General features: G+C 39.2%; 1 protein-coding gene across 1 annotated transcript; it reads right to left on the reverse strand.

The window, feature by feature from the left end:
- Positions 1-14,137: 14,137 nt before the first annotated feature.
- On the reverse strand, positions 14,138-16,590 carry LOC103328571 (expansin-B3-like). The gene is made up of 4 exons (XM_089051270.1): positions 16,289-16,590; positions 15,684-15,984; positions 15,336-15,465; positions 14,138-14,694 (listed from the first exon to the last, which is right to left on the reverse strand). Exons 1-4 carry the CDS (start codon positions 16,458-16,460, stop codon positions 14,497-14,499), a joined length of 801 nt encoding a protein of 266 aa, XP_088907396.1. The 5' UTR covers positions 16,461-16,590; the 3' UTR covers positions 14,138-14,496.
- Between the last annotated feature and the right edge of the window lie 2,643 nt (positions 16,591-19,233).

Here is a 19,233-nt window from a genome sequence, read left to right on the forward strand (position 1 = left end):
TTCTAAATTGTTTTGCCTCCTTTTTTGGGTTATTCTCTTACAAATTTATATCATATGGCTTTGGAATAAAGTTTGATGGTGGAGCAATTTTGTACCGGAGAAGATTAGATCGATGTTGGAGAGAGAAGCAAAAGAGAAATTGGTATCTATCATAAAGCAGATATTCGTCCACTTTGCTCTCTATCATCATGAACTCCTTCCAAACTTCAAATTTGACTAGCTTTTCTTCTGTTATAGGGCAAGAATCTGTATTAAGAATATCTGCTTTATGCACTTCGGAGTAAACTCTTTCATTAAGTAAGGGATCCCTACAACTTTAGAGGCTAATGACCTTCATGGATCATCTTCTGGCTGTTAAAAACATTCGTTCCTTTCTGCTTTCCAAAAACAAAACAAACAAAAATATCCCAATATGAATAATTCAAAATTATTGATTGTTTCTTGTAAATTTCTACTGAAGATATGTGCCTTACTTCAGAAAAATAAAGGTAGTTCATATATATCTACCTCTACTACAATAAAGTCAGGCAAAAAGCAGTTTGGATCACTGGTTTCACACAAAAAAACAAAAACAAAACAAAACAAAATTGGACAGAAACATCCCTAAAACAAAAAAAATCTCAAGATACATGAAATTTATATTTAACATTTCCGAAGGGTATTATTGTAAACAATCAATAAAATAAATAAATAAGCCGAAGAAGAAGGGGAGAACACGCGTAATAAAATAAAATAAATCCCATCATGCGAGAAAACAAGCAAGAGAAGGGGAGAACAACAGTTGCTGCAACTCCAAGAACAGGGTAGGTGTTCAATAAAATTTATTGGGTTTTGTTATATGAATTCAAATGACATGATGGCGTTTTTTTCCTCACTCTTTTGCAGAGAATACTTTGAAGAGAAAATAGAGAGATGTTGCAACAAGTCTCATATTTGTTGGGTCACTCTCTCGTTACACAAGGAGAGCCACGAGTCTTATCTAGGGTTTCGTCTTGTGGTCAGCTGCCGTCCCATCCCGATCAATCCATGCAGCCTTCTCTCTCTCGTGAGGTTGTCTTCTCATGATCAGCCTCATCGCCAATTGCGTTCAGTCACACTCTTACTCGCAGGTGCGTCTCCTCGCCTCCATTCTTCCTGTTCGTCCTCATCCACAATCTTGGTATCGATACTGAGCCATTCTCCCCCCATCTGCCATCGCTGTGACCATTCCCATTATTTGGGGCCTGGTTCGTTTGTTCTTGGTTTTGAATTCCTTGTTTTTTGGTGTAGAGTCTATTGTGCTGGGATGTCTACATCTGTTGCAGATATTGAGCAATCCTTTGGTAGTAGTCTGGTACTCATGCCATGTGAACAAGATGGCCTGATTATTGGTTCCTCTAACATCGCATACAATTTTGTTGGTTTTATATATGGTCTTGTCGCTCAAGTCCTTACCGATAAACCTATTGTTGGGGTCTTTTTCGTCGGAAGGCTCATCCGGGCTTGTTGATTCTTGGACGGCCATAGAGTGGTGAATTAAGCCTTCGTTGCCCCTTTTCTGAGTTAGCGAGAACTATGCCCAAAGTATCCCGAGGGAGAAGCAAGTCCCAGGGGAATACTTTGTTCTTCTTCCAGAGACTGCGTGCTTTGTGCGAATGTTTTCAGAAGCCTCACAAAGAGTCCAAGATGGTGCATTGATGTTACACAGACTTGACATGAGAGTTTGCTTTGTGAATTAAGATACTACTAGACTTGGCATGAGAGGTTAGGTGTTTCAGATATGGGATGAAGATTTTTTGAGAGAGAGAGAGAGAGAGAAGAAAAAAAAAGATGTGTGGCTTGAGTAGATTTCCAGCAGCTTGACGAAATCTTTGTCAGGCTCTTGGGTGGCTTGCCTGAAGAGAAAAAAGGGAAGAAATGGAATAACAGAGGTGAGTGGTGATGCTTGCTATATCTGTATGTGTTTATGGGAAGGAGAGAAAGAATATGGAAGAACACGGCTTGAGATTAAAGCTTCCAGTAATGAGTAAGGATGTTGCTTGCTCTGGATGAGTTAGAGATGACTTGCTGATGTTGATCTGAGATTATATGAGCTTGGCATGAGAGCTTGGAGTGTGGGAGCTAAAGACCCACAAGTTTAGCAAATGATGCTTGGGTTGGTGTTTGATATGCTTGAGTTTGTATATTGAGAATTTATTGTTTGAAGCTATAGCTATGGTAGTTTGATTGTTTGGCTGTGATGGTTGTTGGGATACTTATACAGTCAAATGAATGGGGTTTCAAAGAGCATGACTGAGGAAAGAAAAGCTTAAGACTTTGAAGGGCATGATGTTTGTGACAATGATTCTAGAGAAATTTATGAGTTCTAGAAGTGAAAGGATAAAAAGAAAAGTTTAAGGCTTGAAAGCTATGGTGTTTATAGCTTGGAAGGGTATGAGAAGGAAAGAAAAGCTTGGAGTTATGATTTGTGAGGCTTTATAGGGAAAATGGAGGATTTCAATGATAGGAAAATAGAAGAAATGGTTGTGATAACTGAGGAATGGCTGGGATGGTCGCTGGAATGCTTGCAGCAGTTGAATGAAGGAAAGAAAGTGGTGCTGGTGGTTCTGAAGGGGCTTGATGGCTGCTGGGATGCTTGTAATAGCCGAGTATGGGAGCGTTGGCTAAAGAAAAATTGGTGCCCTTTGCTTGAGCCATGAATGCCAATTTATAGAGAGTGAGGGTTTTTCTTTATTTCCCTTAGGTAAAGGGAGGTGATAGAACCAGCCTATTTCTAGTGGTTGAAAAGAAGCACTAGGGCATGCTATTTTCCAACAGGTGAAGCTAGGTACCATAAACTGATTATTTCCTATGGGTAAAAAGAAGCGCTGGAGACTGCTTGTTTCTAGTGGGTAATAGGAAGTGCTGGAAAAGGCTTGTTTCCAACGGGTAAAGCTAGGGATTTGGAAAATGACTATTTCTTATGGGTAAAATGAAGTGCTTGAAAAATATCTCATTTGCTCACCCACATTGGAGAACTCTAAGTAATGAGCTTGGACTTTGGTGCTCCCAAGTAGGTAGCCCAAAGTCTCCATCATCCAAGAGCTTCCGTGGGTCTTGTGGACCTCCGTAACATTGCACACCACAATCCCTCATGCAAGCCCCTTAAACCACACGACTTGGATTCATGTAAGCTTGATAGGTGATTGGCATGGGAAAAATGTATTATTAGTTTGGCATAGCATGTACACTATTTATATATTTATTTAATTAATTAATTCCCAAAATATAGCTTAGATTAACGCATGACCAACATTATACGTTATATTGGGCTTTAAATGTCTTTGGGCTTCCCGTGAGTTTTTTGGGCCTCAACACCTATCAATCGTGATGGCTTTATTAAAACCTTTACGTAACTTCGGAAAGGCTTTAGAGATGTCTCTATCAAAGAAATTGGTTCCAACAGATATTGGGTGCAGTTTGTTTGTGATTGAGACAAGAAGCATGTCCTTGATATGGAGCCCTGGACCTTTGGGCGTTCATTGATATTACTAGCTAACATCCCTTGATACTTTTTGGGTTCAACTCCATGGTGTCCTTGGTTTTTGCATGACTGTCGCTGTTGCTAAAGTAGTAGGGGCTCTTCTCGGAGAAGTTCTTTGGGTGGATAATCGTGACGGTACTGACTGTGTGTGTCGTTTTATTCGTATCCATGTGAGGTTTGATGTCACGCTACCTCTTATTCGTCGTACATTCCCAGAAGTGGGCGAGCAAATGTTGGATGTTAAATACGAATACCTCCTCGAATACTACTTTATGCGTGGCAAAATTGGTCATCCATCCTAGGTGTGTGTTGATAAATATGAACTTTCTTAAGGTTCTCTCAATCGTGTTTGTTATACCAATTTTCCTTTGCTCTTGTTGATTTGGAAGGTGATACATACTTGCGGGGCAACTTTATAGGCTCTTTGGCATGCTGTATTTCAGCTCCTTCACCCCTCTCCCCAAATATAAGAGCCATGTTCATTCTACTTAGCGGGAGGGTCTTTGGACCAATGATGGTTCGAGTGATCGTAGTAGTTCGACACTCGGCCTTTGCGGTCGTCTTCTCATGAATGGACGAGATAGAGGATTCCATCTCCTTCGACTCTTCCATTTCGCTCCATAGTGTTTGATGTGGTGGCCTCTCTTGACACCGCTTGAGATATCAGCAGCGCTGCGTACTGGTTTCGCTTAATCGTGCCAAATGCCTCAGTGGTCCTCGGGATTCCCGCACTAACAGATCCTATCTTCCAAGCGCCTTCCCTTGCTCCCTGAGATTTAATAACCTCTAATCCTTTTGATATTATGCCCATTATTCAGTTCTTTGCATGTCAATCACCAAAAAGGGGTTGTGTCAGACCCAAGAAAGGGGAGGTTCCCTATAATGCCTCTCATATGATTAATGCTAAGTGTAATAATTCAGTTGCACCTGTTTGTGTCAATGATACTTTGGTTTCTGGGATGGATTTCATGGCTTTTAAGCGACTGTGCATTGGTGTCCCTTCTGACAAACCTACAGAGACTAGCCTAGTGGAGTCTCCTAGGGGCATCTCTTAATGTGCTTATGGAGCATTCATGGGCTTGGCATCTGGCGAATGCTCTCAAGCTTGTTCCCAGTGAGTAGGTTAAGTAGCTGAGGCCAGTTTTTGGTGTTATTACATGGTGTTTTCTTTTTTTCACCCTTTTTCATCTCGTCTATTTTTGCATGTTTCAAGGACTATGGTTTCATAGGAGGTTTCTTTGTCAGTGTTGAGATGATTTGGCGTGCTTGGGGGACCTTTTATTTTTTTTCCTAACCTGTTTGCAGGATTTGTCTCTTCTTTGTGGTGCTCTTTGCAACTTTCTCTAATTTCATCACCATTTGCCATTGGAGGTGGCTAGAGATGGTGTGCTTGTGGTTGTTTCTTTTTCTTCCTGACGAATGTCCTCACTATTTTGTGGCTGTGCAAAGTACCATGATCTCATAGTAGGATTCTTTTGACAGTCGGGTTGTGTAGTAGTGTTCTTGTTGGAGGTTTATGTGTCAGTTTATTGTTTTATTTTATCTTGTTTTAGCTCTGGTCCTACATGACTGATTCAGACTTTCTTATTAGTCTATGACATGTGTGGTATTTTTTCATACCTTGGGGTTTGTCCCTTATGAAGGTTTTAACGAGGCCATTGTTTCATGTTGTTCTATATATGCTACTTCGGTTATGTGAACGAATCTCATATTTGTTTCTTTGGTCATTCATTTTATGAAAGGGTGGGTTTTGTTTTTCTTTCATCACGAATTTTTGAAGTGTTATGTATTTGTTATTAAGTTATTTCTTTAATAAGTTTGTTGTTTGGTTCTCAGGTTATATAAGCAATTTTAGCCAAATTCTAGCTAAAATGGTGGCTAGAAAACTATTATAGCAAACCACTTAAAAGGTGTTTCCTCTGGTAATGTTCTTTATTTTGGTTAATCTATAATATTTTATTATTTCTCTCTCCCACTCTCTAAATGAAAAGTTCATTAAAAAATCGAAAAGTAAGAGGTGAGAGAGGGTTGTGTGCCTAGGGAGAAAGAAGATGAAGAAATGGAGAACACTCAGTTTCTAATATCCCGTCCCAAAATTTAATTTAATTTTCAAAATTCTAAAATCAAAGGATGACTTTAACCTTAGGGTTCCTTGGTAGTTTAGAGTGGACTTTTTGCTTAGGGCTAGTTTTGAAAATTTTCTTGGTTCCATTGCATAGTGCTCGAGCTTACGAGTTTGTAGACAGGCGACACACACCAATTTCGAGTTGTAACAAGGAGGAAAGGTCTAGAAACGAAAAGGAAGTAATGACAATTTTCAAATTTATTATGACGCTACAGTACCCGCCTCGACATTTTCTTCTTCCTCTCTTCTCTCACGAGTCACTGAGTAAAGTGACTATTCGACTTCCCGACCACCAATCGACCCCGTCGTGCACCGGTTGGCCACGCCACCTTCACGAAAATGTTCATCTCTTCCTCCTATACCTATTCCACTAGTTAATCAATGCCAACCATCAAGGATTTCTCCAATTTAACGAAAAATAGCTCTGGTGGCTTTTGTCCTTTTCTACGGACTTTGGCCACCGTTTTCGTCGAGTGAGGTATGATTTTTCATCCTTTTTCTATGCTCTATCAATTTTTGAGTTTTGGAAATTTATCAAAATATCCATATAGTGCCGACTGTTTGGCTGTGATTTCATCTTGCTCTGGTATGTTTTGGCTGGGGTCCGAGACCAAAAGTTGTTCCCCATGTTAGTCTGAATGTTTTGGTATAGGTATTGCCAGATATTGTTGAGATTTTCCGTCGCCGGAATTTTCTCAAGACACCCACTGTCAACGGTGATGAGTGGTGGCGCATGGGCCCTATGTCGACAACTTGTCTTCGACCTAGAATTATTCCCTCATCGTCCCAAGCACGACAGTATGCTCGGATTTGAATTTAGTTACCGTTTGACTATCGAACTGATATTGCACCTATTATGCGATATCCAGGTTCAATAGGTTCAGACCATTCGATCGGTTTTAATTTCAGAGATGTTGTTCTCTATACTTCTAGGATCGTGTAGGAACTTATGAATCAAGAATCTGGGTCTCGGATACTCCGAGTCAATGATTATAGGATTAGGTGAACCAATCGTCGTCCGATCTTACAACTGGCTTAGATCCGACCGCTCGATCGAGACTAAACTTTCAGGACTTGTTTAGTAGACTTTGTTGGACCTAAAGAAATTTTTGGATCGGAAATCTGAGGCCGTGGGCCCCGCGAAACTAATTGACCTAGATGGTGAGCCTCGTCGGCTCAATTGAGACCTTTTGGTTAGGAGGTGTTTGTGGTTTGATTGTTTGATTTTAAACTGAGTCCTGCTAGGGGAATTGACGCATTATTTGCGTTCTCAGATTGAGTATATCTCCTTGAGTCTTGCAAGGGGAATTGACGGATTATTTTCCTTCTTAGGTTGGCCTCGTGAGTTTTGCTAAAATGTGACACACATGTGGAGTTAGGCATTTCACATGTGTAGCACTTGGAATTGATAAATTATGTTTAAGGTACATCTATGTGGAGAAGTGCAGTACCAATGTGTGGTACAGTTAACAGGATATTCTTCACCACCCTACTCATATTATTTGCACAGGGTTGGCCAAGATCCCTAGCCACCTGCCTGACTTGTCTACACAAATGGTTAGCTAGTTTCCCCTTCTCCGGTTACTTTCGGATTTAATGATATTGGTAATGGGTGATTGTAGGACATATGCACTATGCAGACGGTCGCAAGTATGGCTTTCAAGTAAAAGGTGTGAGTACATGTGTTTTTGGTGTACAATGATAAAATGATTGAACAGTTAGGTAAACAATTTAAAGACATAATATTTAATTATATAGTTTGTTGAAATAAATGTAAAGAATGATTCTATAATTTTATTGTTGGTTTCACTTTGAATATTTTTGGAATTAGGGCAAGAAGAGTATTCTAGTAATTTGGGCCGATGCATGCCTGGTGTCAGATAGGGAGAGGGTTCGTCACGAATTCTAAGAGGGAATTTGTGGCGGGTCCTTTCACAATTTCTCTCTCCTCCTCTCTAAATATTGAGAGTCACCAAACTCAAATAAAGAGTTCTCCAAAATAAAGAACCATGTAGCAAGTCTGCTAAATCTGCGTTTGTCCTCATTCTAACCAAGATGACTAATAATAAGAATATAGCAATTCTGCTGAAGATTCTCTTATGTCCGAAGTTGGTGGTTCCTTTTTTTTCCAATCTGTTTATGTTCACCACCATGCACATAAAGTCTCTCATCTTTCATAAATACATTTTCCTTACCATCAACACGTGGGCCCATCCACTGTCCACACCTCAACATTTACAACAGGTTTTTATTTTCTATTTTTTACTGTATCTTGGGGGGATACAGTTAAAAATAGACAACCAACCAAAATTTTAAAGGAACCCCTCCCAAATGTGGTGGGCACATACCCTTCTTGAGTACCCATCATCCATCTCATCACTTTTACATTCCACGTGGGTGACCATGTGATGTTGCTTTTATGACCTCTGACATCTTAAGCCCTACTAGGTTTAGCCTGTGGAAAGTGGAACCCCGCCTAAAACACAACGTTTGAAGTCAAAGACAAACTCCATCGTCTCTCTCCGATAATTGTTATGTAACCGAAAGTAGCCTCAAATTCTATTGGACTGCTTCCTTCACAAATTTTATATCCACCACACTTTACGCATGGAAGAATTCTTGGCCCCTTGCTTGCTGCAACAGTGACCATGCCCGTGCATGCAACCGTACAAATTAATCCCCTGTTTTCTCTTAAATTCTTCTATTCAAATGGAGCACTAAAGTATTGCATTATGTTAGGCTCTCCATGTCAGAACAATTGTATGTTGGAAAATTTGTTGATACAAGCGATAAAGGGCCGGGGGAATCGAATCTAAGATCTCATATGTAAAGGTAAATACATTTAATCACTTTAACTGCAAATCTCTTACACGTTGAAAAAAATTAAAAATTAAAAAATTAAAAAATTTCTTATTTCTGTGAATTAGAAAGTTATGCTAGTGGGTGTTTAACTCAATGGTAGAGGTGTTTGTTTGCAAACCCCATGGCACCAGTTTTTAATCTCCTTGTGTGCAACTCCCACCCCCTAGATTAATTGATCGCTCTATCTCAAAAAAGAAAGAAATAGAAAGTTAAAACTTTTCAATCTTACTGTTTGCAAAACGTTTTTACAGTGTTGCATATATTGTCTTTGTGGTTGCAGAGTTGCATAGGTTATAATTCACTCACATCTCTTTGAAAAAGGTGTCCTATATATCATTTTGTCGGAGGAAATTTTTTTTAGAGTTAGTTAGTTTTTTTTTTTGGTCGAACTTTTAGAGTTTGTTTTAGAAAGAATACTTTTGTTTATTTATTTATTCTAGAATAAGTGTGCTTCATTGAGAGAGTTCAAACACAGTGTGCGTTCATTATTCTCGTGGTTTGGAGTGCAACTATAAAAATGTCCTTGTATCCTGTAAGACGTAGGGCAATTTCGTTTTAAGGAGATAAAAACTAATTTCTAAACTTGACAGTATTTTGTTTTTTAATATATTATTCAAACGATAATCTAAATAAATCTAATATGTGGGCAAAAATATATTCGAACTTGGGTACAAGAGGGTGGGCTCACTGCTCTTACCAGCTAGCCTAACCCACATTTTCATTTTTTCATGAATTAAATTTTGATTTTTCTATAAATAAAGTAATTATAAAACAAATTCCAATATTATATCAAGGTAGAGTATGGTCACGTGCTATAATTTGTCCACGTTTTTAATTTAGGTGGATATTTATTGAAATTATACCCTAAAAACTAAGAAATAACATTGTTGTCCAGTCTTGTTATCACACATAAACGAGGTATATCATATTACTATATTTCAATGCCATACAATAATTTCCCTTCTGTATCAATTGATTTCCAGTTTATATTTTGACAACCTACGAAGGGTGCATGTGAGGTTTGCGCCCTAAAACCCATAAAAGAGCACTAACTACCACAACCAAGAATGATAGTATGAGGATTATAGCTCAAGTGGTTAAGAGCATTTAGATGCGCACTCGAGGTCTCAAGTTCGATTTTCCCCTCTCCATTATCACTTGTATAAAAAATAAAAATAAAAATAAAAATAAAAAAGTTATTAAAAAAAAGAAGAAGATAGCATTGGGCCTTGTTACCCTTAAAGTACCATCTATCATAAAAGTTAGGTATGGACTCAAGATTTCAAAATGGAATGAGCTAAATTCACCTTACGTGAAGGAGTTACGTGTGAAGTAGTATTATGGGTAGACTTGGGTGGGTTGTATTCGAAATTTTGGACTAAAAAAAAACCCCATCACCTGTGCTATAACCCCGATTAATTAGTTTTTACTAAAGATCGTCCCTGATAAAAGATTCGATTTAGTAGAAGCAGTGACGGACCCAGGATCCGAACTCCGTAGGGTCATAGTGTAAATGTTCGAAAGAAATTTTAAAAATGGGTTATTTTTCTTATCTACTTTTTCTTTTCCAAATTTTATTCCTTTATTAGAAAAATATACTTTGAATGATTTCAAGTTGTCATTTCTTTTATGTATTTTTTGAGTGTTTCAATTCATAAAATTTCAAACCAAACCTATGCCAATTAACCAAAAAACGAAAAAACCACAACCGCCTAATCAACAAAAATAAGCAAAATCTTCATCCAACAAATCAATCTAATACATATAAATCATAAATTTCATCCAATCAATTTTAAATTTGATTTCCATTAAATTAAAACCAGTATACATGCATTTTGTTCTAATTACAATGAAGAAAAACAAGTTTGTTTTTTTTTTTTTGGTGTGGAGAAATTCTTAAGTGTTAAATAGTGGTGATAAAACCATATTGTGGTCATCCTTAGATAAAATTACAAGTAAAGTTCATCATTCATGGATTCTAATTTCTAAGCCAGTCATTAAAATTTGAGAGGAAGAAATAATAATAAATAAAATAAAGTTGACTTGTTGATTCCTACAACAAAACAGGTTAAAAAGATTAAAAGGAAAACAGTGTTATAAACTAAATAGATTGAGATTGAGAAACTGAAAGATTGAGAGAATTGAAAGGGAGAGAAATCCTAGTTAGGGAGTTTTATTCAGATTGATCAATCATTACAATGAAGATGAGGCCTCCCTTTTTTTTTTTTTTTATATGAACAGATGCCTCCCTTTATAGAAGGGAGGATACGTGCTCATCAGGTATTGTACAGGGAAAAGGAAAAACATGTGGGCTCCACATGCATATATTTACAACAAACATTTTAATGTTGGAGAATGGAGGGATACGGAAGGGTTTTTATGACAGGACCCGCCGAATTTCAAACCGGGCGGACCGCTTTGGTGCCGACATCACACCGATGCCGGGCCCACTTACTAAAACCCAAGACATCCTACCAAAATTTTGGCAGAGTCTCCCCTGCAAAGTGCTCAAACCCAACAATAAACAACCTGCAATACTTACATCAATAAAAATCCCAACCACAAAGATGCTTTAACATACTACAATCCAACACAAAATGGCCTCCGGCCTCAAGTAATAGCCTAACATGGGCAGAATAGAGCGTCTCAGAATTTGTTTACAACAAACAGGGGAGTAGAAAGAATTTATACTGACCCTATCAACTGACGACAAGCTTGGAGCTCGTGACTTGCTCGAATGCCTTCAAAGCAACTACTGTCTGGGGGGCGCAAAACAGAAATATGTGAGTGGACAGAAATAAAGTTTCACTTTAAATCAACATAGTAACCCCACCATGTAAAAATAATGCTCTAGCATGCAGTTTCACAATTCAGAAACCAAAAACTCAAACACAAAATCCCAAAGTCCAAAACAACTCCACAACTCAAATCCACAACTCATTCCCAAAATACATGCAACTCTCAACAACCCGTAAATACCCATATATAAATATATATATATATATAGTTAGGACTCTAATATAATATATACTCCTCTCCATACTAATGTACCGGGGAGACAATCCAACCGGGATTGTTAGTGGTACGCAGGATTTCGAACACTAACCCGCGTCCGGGATGAGTAGTCCAACCGGGACGGAACTCCATAGCTCACACGCCGGCCGCCAACGACACGTGTAGCTCACAAATCTCATATCAAGTCCTACGCGCAGCAGTATCATCACCCCACCGCCAACGACGTGTGTGATGATACTCAAACAATATACATACTCTCCCATACGCCGCATCACAACGACACGTATGGAAAGTGTCTCACACACCGCACTGCCAACGACATGTGTGAGACCCGTAATCTCATGGCCTTCCCACCCCACCGCACGCAACGACGTGTGTGGGAAGCCTAGTAACTAGGGAATGGTACTCACCTACCATACTCGTACATCTCACAACCATCCCTCAATTTCACATCTTTCCACAATCTCACCACAACAACCTCTCATACTCTATACATAGACAATATAGATAGCCATCCCAAAATCCATATCAACATATTCATCGTACTCAAATATATATATCTATACTCAAAATATATAGCCAAGATATATAAACATATTCAAATCCATCAGCCAAAGGCTTATTAAATCAAAGTCACCATCATTTAAAATATATGCACAAAACTTTCATAAATAAAAACCATGCATATGCTTAAAACAAAGTCCACTCACAAGTAATCCCAAGCTGTCCGCCCTCGAGGGTCCACTGCGAGTGATCAACCAAGTACCTATTCCAAGATACAATTCCTTAATTAACATCACGTACTTCCAAAACGGAAATTCACGAAGGAAATACTTAAATCCCCAAGTTCCCGGTGCGCTCACGTCCAAAGGAACATCCTAAGGTCCGGTTCTGATTGGAATTCGCTTCCCAAACGCACGGTGATCGCGATTTCCCAAAACTTCAAATTATTGAATCGGAACATCCGGGGCTCCAATTCACGATCCGCGAATTCCTACAGGTTTCTAAGAGTACCTAGATCAACATACTTCAATTTGGAAACGATCCAACGGTCAGAACTTATCGAACCCGGATAACGCACAATATGCGAAATCCGTTCGATAGTCAAACGATATCCAAATTGAGATTCGCGAAATCCTACGCACTCGTGACAGCCTAAGGATCTCAACAGAATGAAAAACAACTTCACCCACCTTGCCCACACGCCGCCACACGCGCCGGCAGCGCGCGGGTGTGTAGAGAGATTTCCGGCGACGGAAAATCTCCAAACCAACGTTCACCCTTCCAATCCTAGCTACTACTCGAAGAATGGAGCAACTTTTCCAACTACGGCAACGTCCAATTCGGACGGCAAGTGGCCGGAATTTCAAATTGAAATCCGGCCAAAACCTAAGTTTCCAATTCGATTCCAAACTTCAAATTCGATCTAATCCTAACCCAAAATCAGCTAGAGCACAGAAAAGGAGAAGAAACCTCACCTGGTTCACCGGATTGACGGCGGAGACGACGGCACAACGCCGTGAAAATTCCGACTTGAACGATCGATAACACGGCTGATTTCGCGTTTTCCGGTAATCGTGGGTTGTGATCGTGGCTTCGAGGAGTCGAAGCTTCTCGCGTTTAATCGGGAGAACCAAGAGAGAGAAAGAGAGGGTCGGGAGAGAAACGGGAGAGAGAGAGGGAGGTACGCGGGGAGAGAGAGTGAGGGGTAAATGTGAAAAATCAGATTTTACCCCAAACTCACTTTGAAATAATTACTTGCCACCGAACAAGTTTTGATCGCCAAAACTTTGTTAAATCTCCGATTCGAACCTACTGTCTACGGTTTCGTCTCAAGTACCACCTACGCAACCACACCACTCACGGTCCCAAAATCTTCCCGGATAAGAAATTGGCCAAAATTACCCTTAACCCAAGAGTAAATTAATATTTTCCCTTAATTAAATTAAATTAGGAAAATAAACGGGTCGGGTGTTACATTTTAATTTTAAAAATTTTCCTGGTCAAAACGACGTCGTTTTGCCTAGGTGTTTTCAAAAAAGAAACGCGTTGCGCTGCTTCTTCTTCCTCTTGCGCACAGCTTCCCTCTTCCTCTCAGGCAAAACATCAAACACTTGGAGGGCAATTCAAGGGGTCACACAGCCAGCTCAAGTGGACTTCCAACCCTATTTTCATGGCTTCCATATGGTCGTTTGACCCCAATGACCCCACTGTGGGTCCGTCCCTGAGTAGGAGGATTAGATGCTCAAATACCATTAAAACTGACACTTCATGTGTCCGTTTCAATAACCACATGTTGGCAAAATAAGTTCCTAGTGTAGCCTTTTAATTCAATAATATATTAAATGTGTATCAAACGTGGAGGATATGGCACGCGTATAATACGTACATTTAAGAAAACTTGTCATTTACAATATATTTGTAAAAAAAAAATATATATATATATATATTCATACATGTATAGTACAAATATTTAATATGTTCGTACATGTATGTATAATACGAATATTATAACTAGATTTCGATTAAATTATTTCAAAGGATGACATTGTGAATTTCCTTTTGCAATTCCAAACCACACATAACACCGCAGAAGGTCCCAGAATCCAGTACTTGTGCGCAGATTGAAAACATTAGACAGCAATCGAACGGTTCAGATTCATTAAAAACCCATTGGGCCCACAATCTTACATAGCATTAGTGAAGCAAAGAACACACGCTCTCTCTCCTTTTGGAGAGGGCTACATCTCATCGGTAGTGCACATCTACAAACAAAACCAGTTGAACAGTACAACGTAGGAAAAGAGAAAAAGAAAAAAGAAAGAGCATTGGATGCCATTATAATTAGTGCAATCCAACGGCTACTTTTGGGTCATGGGGACAAGCCCTGTTCTGTGGGACTAGAAAGTGCTTAGTTAAAAAAAGTGCTTCTACATCTTGACCTCTTTGTCAAAGACCACACCTCTGCAAAAGTGCTGTTGCCATTAGTTAGCTAGGAGTGGAAATTTAGGCGAGAAGTGTAAGTGGCTTTTGGAGACCAATTGCTTGGAATCACATCTCTGGCAGAGAGAGTTTTTGCTGTTGAGAGCGTCGTTATCTTCACTGAGAAGGGCCCGTTTAAGGGTCCTCCATTTATGCACCAATTTGCACCCCATACATGGTTCATCTGTATCCACTCACTAGAACTTGCCTGCCACATAAAATTTTAAAATTTTAATTTCGTAAACAAACATTATAAATAAATAAGGAAATTATACTTCCTCAATTTATTTCAAGGGAAACCATCTTTGCCTTTTTGTTGATTTGTCATGCATAGAATATATTGATATGAATCTTTTGATTTATGGAAAGTAAGAGAGAAGAATATTGTATGTCTACTTTATCATCAACAAATCTTAGATCTAGTGAAAGTTTGTTGATCAACCTGGTTGGACGAGAACTCAAATTCGACTGACATTGATGCGAGAATAATGTATATATGCGACAGAGTTCGAGACCTAGTTGTGACTAGTCCTATTAGGTACAACAATGTAGTTCAAAGGAATAAAAAAGATTTAAAAAAACAGTGTCACTGTGGACATAAAGGTTCATCTTAAAAGAAAGTTATTGGTAGAAAATGATAATCGGAGAAGAAAAAGGACGGAAATGCTTTTCTCAGTTTCTTTCAAGTCTTGGCGTGACATATACTTTTTCCGTTGACAATAATTATTTAACGTGAAGCACAATTCATAAAATTCACTAATGACAATCATCAACAAAATTCATGGTAGTAAAAATAAAACATAACAACATATATAAAAAGGAGAAGGAGAAATATATAGATATACGTACTGGTCTTATATGCATTGATCCAACGTCTCCATCTCCACCCTCAAACTCGACCAGAAGGGATAGCCAAAAATTCGTTGAGCCTTCATTTACATGGAAGGCCACCTGCCTCCCTGGATATTTACATGGTGTCCTGTCAATACAAACAAATCCAAATTTACAGCGCCCTAATTGTGCTTTTTATGAAGATTTGTTGAAAAAAAACAGGAGCCAAAAAAGAAACCGAAAAGGACAAAAGAGGACCGTTAAAGCAAACAAGAAGAGCTAGCAGAGAGAGAGATAGAGTCACACACCACATAGCACACAGTATAAACCACAAAACAGTAAACAAAGATGACATTTCGTACACACCGTCGGTAAAGGACTGAGAGTTCGCCTCGGTTTCTGAGCATGCCACCTTCACCGGCCACAGCCATGCGCCCGAAGGCGGCGCCACTGAGATCGAATTGGGTCCTACCCTTGGTGCAACCGGGGCACTCGTCCGTCACGATTATCGTCACCGCTCTTCTCGAGCATATGCTCTTGTCCAGGCACTTCACTTTGTAGCACGCCCCGCACCCCTCGCCGTTCTTGAACAGCAGCGGGTTCACTGCTCCCACCCTCGCCCTCAACGGCTTCACGTCCACCATCGACCCGTATCCACATGCTCCGCCTACCAAAATTATGGCCACCGCAATTAGCATACGAATAAAACTATTTGTACCATCTTAACTGACTATATATAATAAAATATAGCATCATTTTTATAATAAATGTAATTTCACTTCAATTAGAAAGCTTTTGCATAATTAATAGAAAAAATAAAATTATTTGTACCATCTCAATTAACTATGTGACTATGTGACATTATTATTTCCGTAGATAATTAATTAAGATAGTACAATTAGCAACTCTAACGGTCCAAATAAGCGGCATTGTGTGCTAAAACCAAATGGGGTCTATGGGTAGGGGCTTACCGTCGCTGCCGTCTCCTTCGGGGCTGCCGTACCAGGTGGCGACGGCTGGGAGCCATACCGTGTGCGTCCCAACCGGGTGCTGAACTTGAGCGGAGGCGACAAGCTGCCCCAAACAATTGGCCACCAGGAGGACCAGCAGAAGCCCAGAGCCATGGCGGAGGAGGAGCTGCATTGTGCGCTGAGCTTGAGTGGGTCTTGTCGGCGGCGTCACCAGCTTCAAACTGGTTTTGGTCAACAGTGAACCCAAAGCTCTGCCGACAGTTATGAACTGTTTTCAAGGCGTAGAGGGGTTTTGGGTCTCTTGGTCCATGTGTTGCTCTTTATAAAGGCATAGGATATTAGCATTAGCTGCAAAAGCTGCCACAGAAAATAGGTTTTAATAATTTCATTATGACCGCGTGGCCCATGGGCTGTGGTATTATTTGCGAGACATGCCACTGCATCTGGGGCCCACCGGCGGTTAAGGCGTTAACTCCGCCCTGACTGTTCCTCCACGTGTCTGCTGTGCATTGAGCAGCGAGGGAGGGTGTTTTGGTCACGGAAATTGGACCGTTAAACTTTTTTCTTCTGGTAAGTTATGTGCTAAACCTCTTTCTTTATCATTTGATTGTTTTGGTAAACAGTGTGCCGTTAAACTTTAGCACGTGGAGGGCAGTGGCGCAACCAATGTTGGCGCGGCAAGTGTAGCCAGGAACGACGCCGCTTCGGAAATTATGCAGCAGTGTGAACAAGGGCCGACACATTCTACGCTTCTACTCCTAGATATCAGAGTTGCTGCTGGCAGTTATTGTTGACTCGTAGCGAACTCATATCATATAGAAGAGTAAATTGTAATGTCACATTTGTAGTGTGTTGAGGTACATTTTATTTTAAAATATGTTTCCATATAAATGAAATCAATTGATGTAGTACATATGTATCTATCATTTCATTCAACAATCACTTTCTCATGGGATGGTGAACCATATTAACTTTGGAGTAGTACGATAGACACCAATTTATTACACTAACTTTTATGATATATCAATTTATGCGATGGTGTTTGGTTCTTGACTTGGTTCACCTGAACTTTATTTTATTGCGTAGTTTTACTTAGTACTCGATGAAATCATATGCATAATGTGTGGCGAATCTTTTCAATAAGATGCGCTAACTATGGTAGTAGATATGGGCGTCATTTCCATGAGGCCGAACACTTTTTGGGATGTCTTGAGGAGGTCTCATGCCATTTTATCCCAAGAGTGGAGAACTATATTTACTTTTTAGTTACCTTTAGCTTGAAGTGATTGCTAAATGTACGATGCCCTCCTCTCCGTCCAAAATGTTTGTGTGAATTGGGTTGCGGTTTGAGGACTTACAATTGAAGCACAATTCTGGTTTGGTAGTCAAATTTCTCTGTGAAGAAAAAACAATAATAATTCCCCTCTTGCTGATAAGTCTTCATCACAAGGATGTCTTGGCTATTTTTTTCTTTTGGTTAATAAATGTGTGGCCCAAGGAGGCAAAATTTTGTCTGGTCCATTAATAAAATTTGTAGCCTATCAATCCTAGCAGATGGAGACAAAGCTATAGCTAGTGGATAGACCTCCAACCAATTTAAAAACAACATAAAAACTTACAAGAAAGTTGGAACAAACACACATGCAAATAGCAATTTCATTGTCTTGTTTCATATTTTCAAATCACTTAAAAACTAAATGACAGTTTCCATTGATGATGGTTGGTGTTATTGCTTTGCCTCCCAACTCCACTGAAATTTCTAGCCAATACGCATGTAATCTCGTGGATGAAGTTGCCCCAACAAGCACATGCACTCATATAATCGAAGATGACTTCCACTGTGCGTGCGTCATGAGGATCATGACGCAGCCAATGACTACATATCAACTCGTCACGTAACTACAAATGATATGGTGCTAGAGCTGAACCATAGGTAACAATTCGCAGCATTTTCTTGATCTGCAGTTCAAAAGTCATGCCGAGCAGGATCCTGTCAAGCATCAGTACGTCTTGGGTGATGCCCAGACCCAACAATAGATAACATTTTTATTATTATTTAAACATCCTTGATTATCGGTAACTGAGAAGTTAATTAGGACTAACCCATTACAAAATCACATCTTTGTAATATTATAAAGCTTAAACACAACGCATCGAACAAACGAAGAGTTAGCTAGGTGCTCTAAAAAGAAGATTTTCTTAAAGCTTTTTTTAGCATTCTTTGACCAACTATACAGAATTAATCTAAACAAACAAAAATATAATCATATAAAAATTCTATAAAAAGTCGGCTTTTTTTAATTAAGACTATAACTTCTTCTCATTTGTAATGTGGAGCGCTTGCATAGTTGGTTGAGTTCTTCAACCTCCACTCATTTGGGCAAATTTTCAAAACTGCCAAACACCCAATGAATATTTGTGTGTAAATCCTCGTTCTCCAATCGCTTGTACTAAAAAATGGAAATGGTTTAATACAAATTACTAAGATTAATAAATAATTAAAGGCCCTCTCAAAAGACAAAAAATAATTAAAGGCAAGCACGATGCATTTCCTAGCTAAAGGTACCCCTTAAAAAATTTATTATAAAAAGAGTGTGCGTTTGTTGATTCTGTTTTATCAAGTACGACTTTCTGGTAGTAAAGTTGCAACTGTAGAAGAAGATACTTTGTGAATCCATTCAGCAAAACCCACAAAATCTGCCCCAATTATTATTTATTTAATGATTAAATCTGACACAAAAAAACCCAACCCAGTTTTTATATTCAAGAGCATGGCTTGGGTGCATGTCCTCAGAATGAGTAGCTGCATCATGCTTTCTCCAAAGGCAAATTGAAAGAGAGAGCCTCTTTTAATAAAAATTACTTTACTTTTCCTCCCCCTTTATCTTTTCCTTGTTTTGTGTTGTGGGTTATGACTTTAAGCTGGAGGTGCTTTAAGCGTTGTA

Source organism: Prunus mume, linkage group LG4 (assembly GCF_029339155.1).
Source record: "Prunus mume cultivar Tortuosa linkage group LG4, ASM2933915v1, whole genome shotgun sequence".
Classification (NCBI taxonomy): domain Eukaryota; kingdom Viridiplantae; phylum Streptophyta; class Magnoliopsida; order Rosales; family Rosaceae; genus Prunus; species Prunus mume.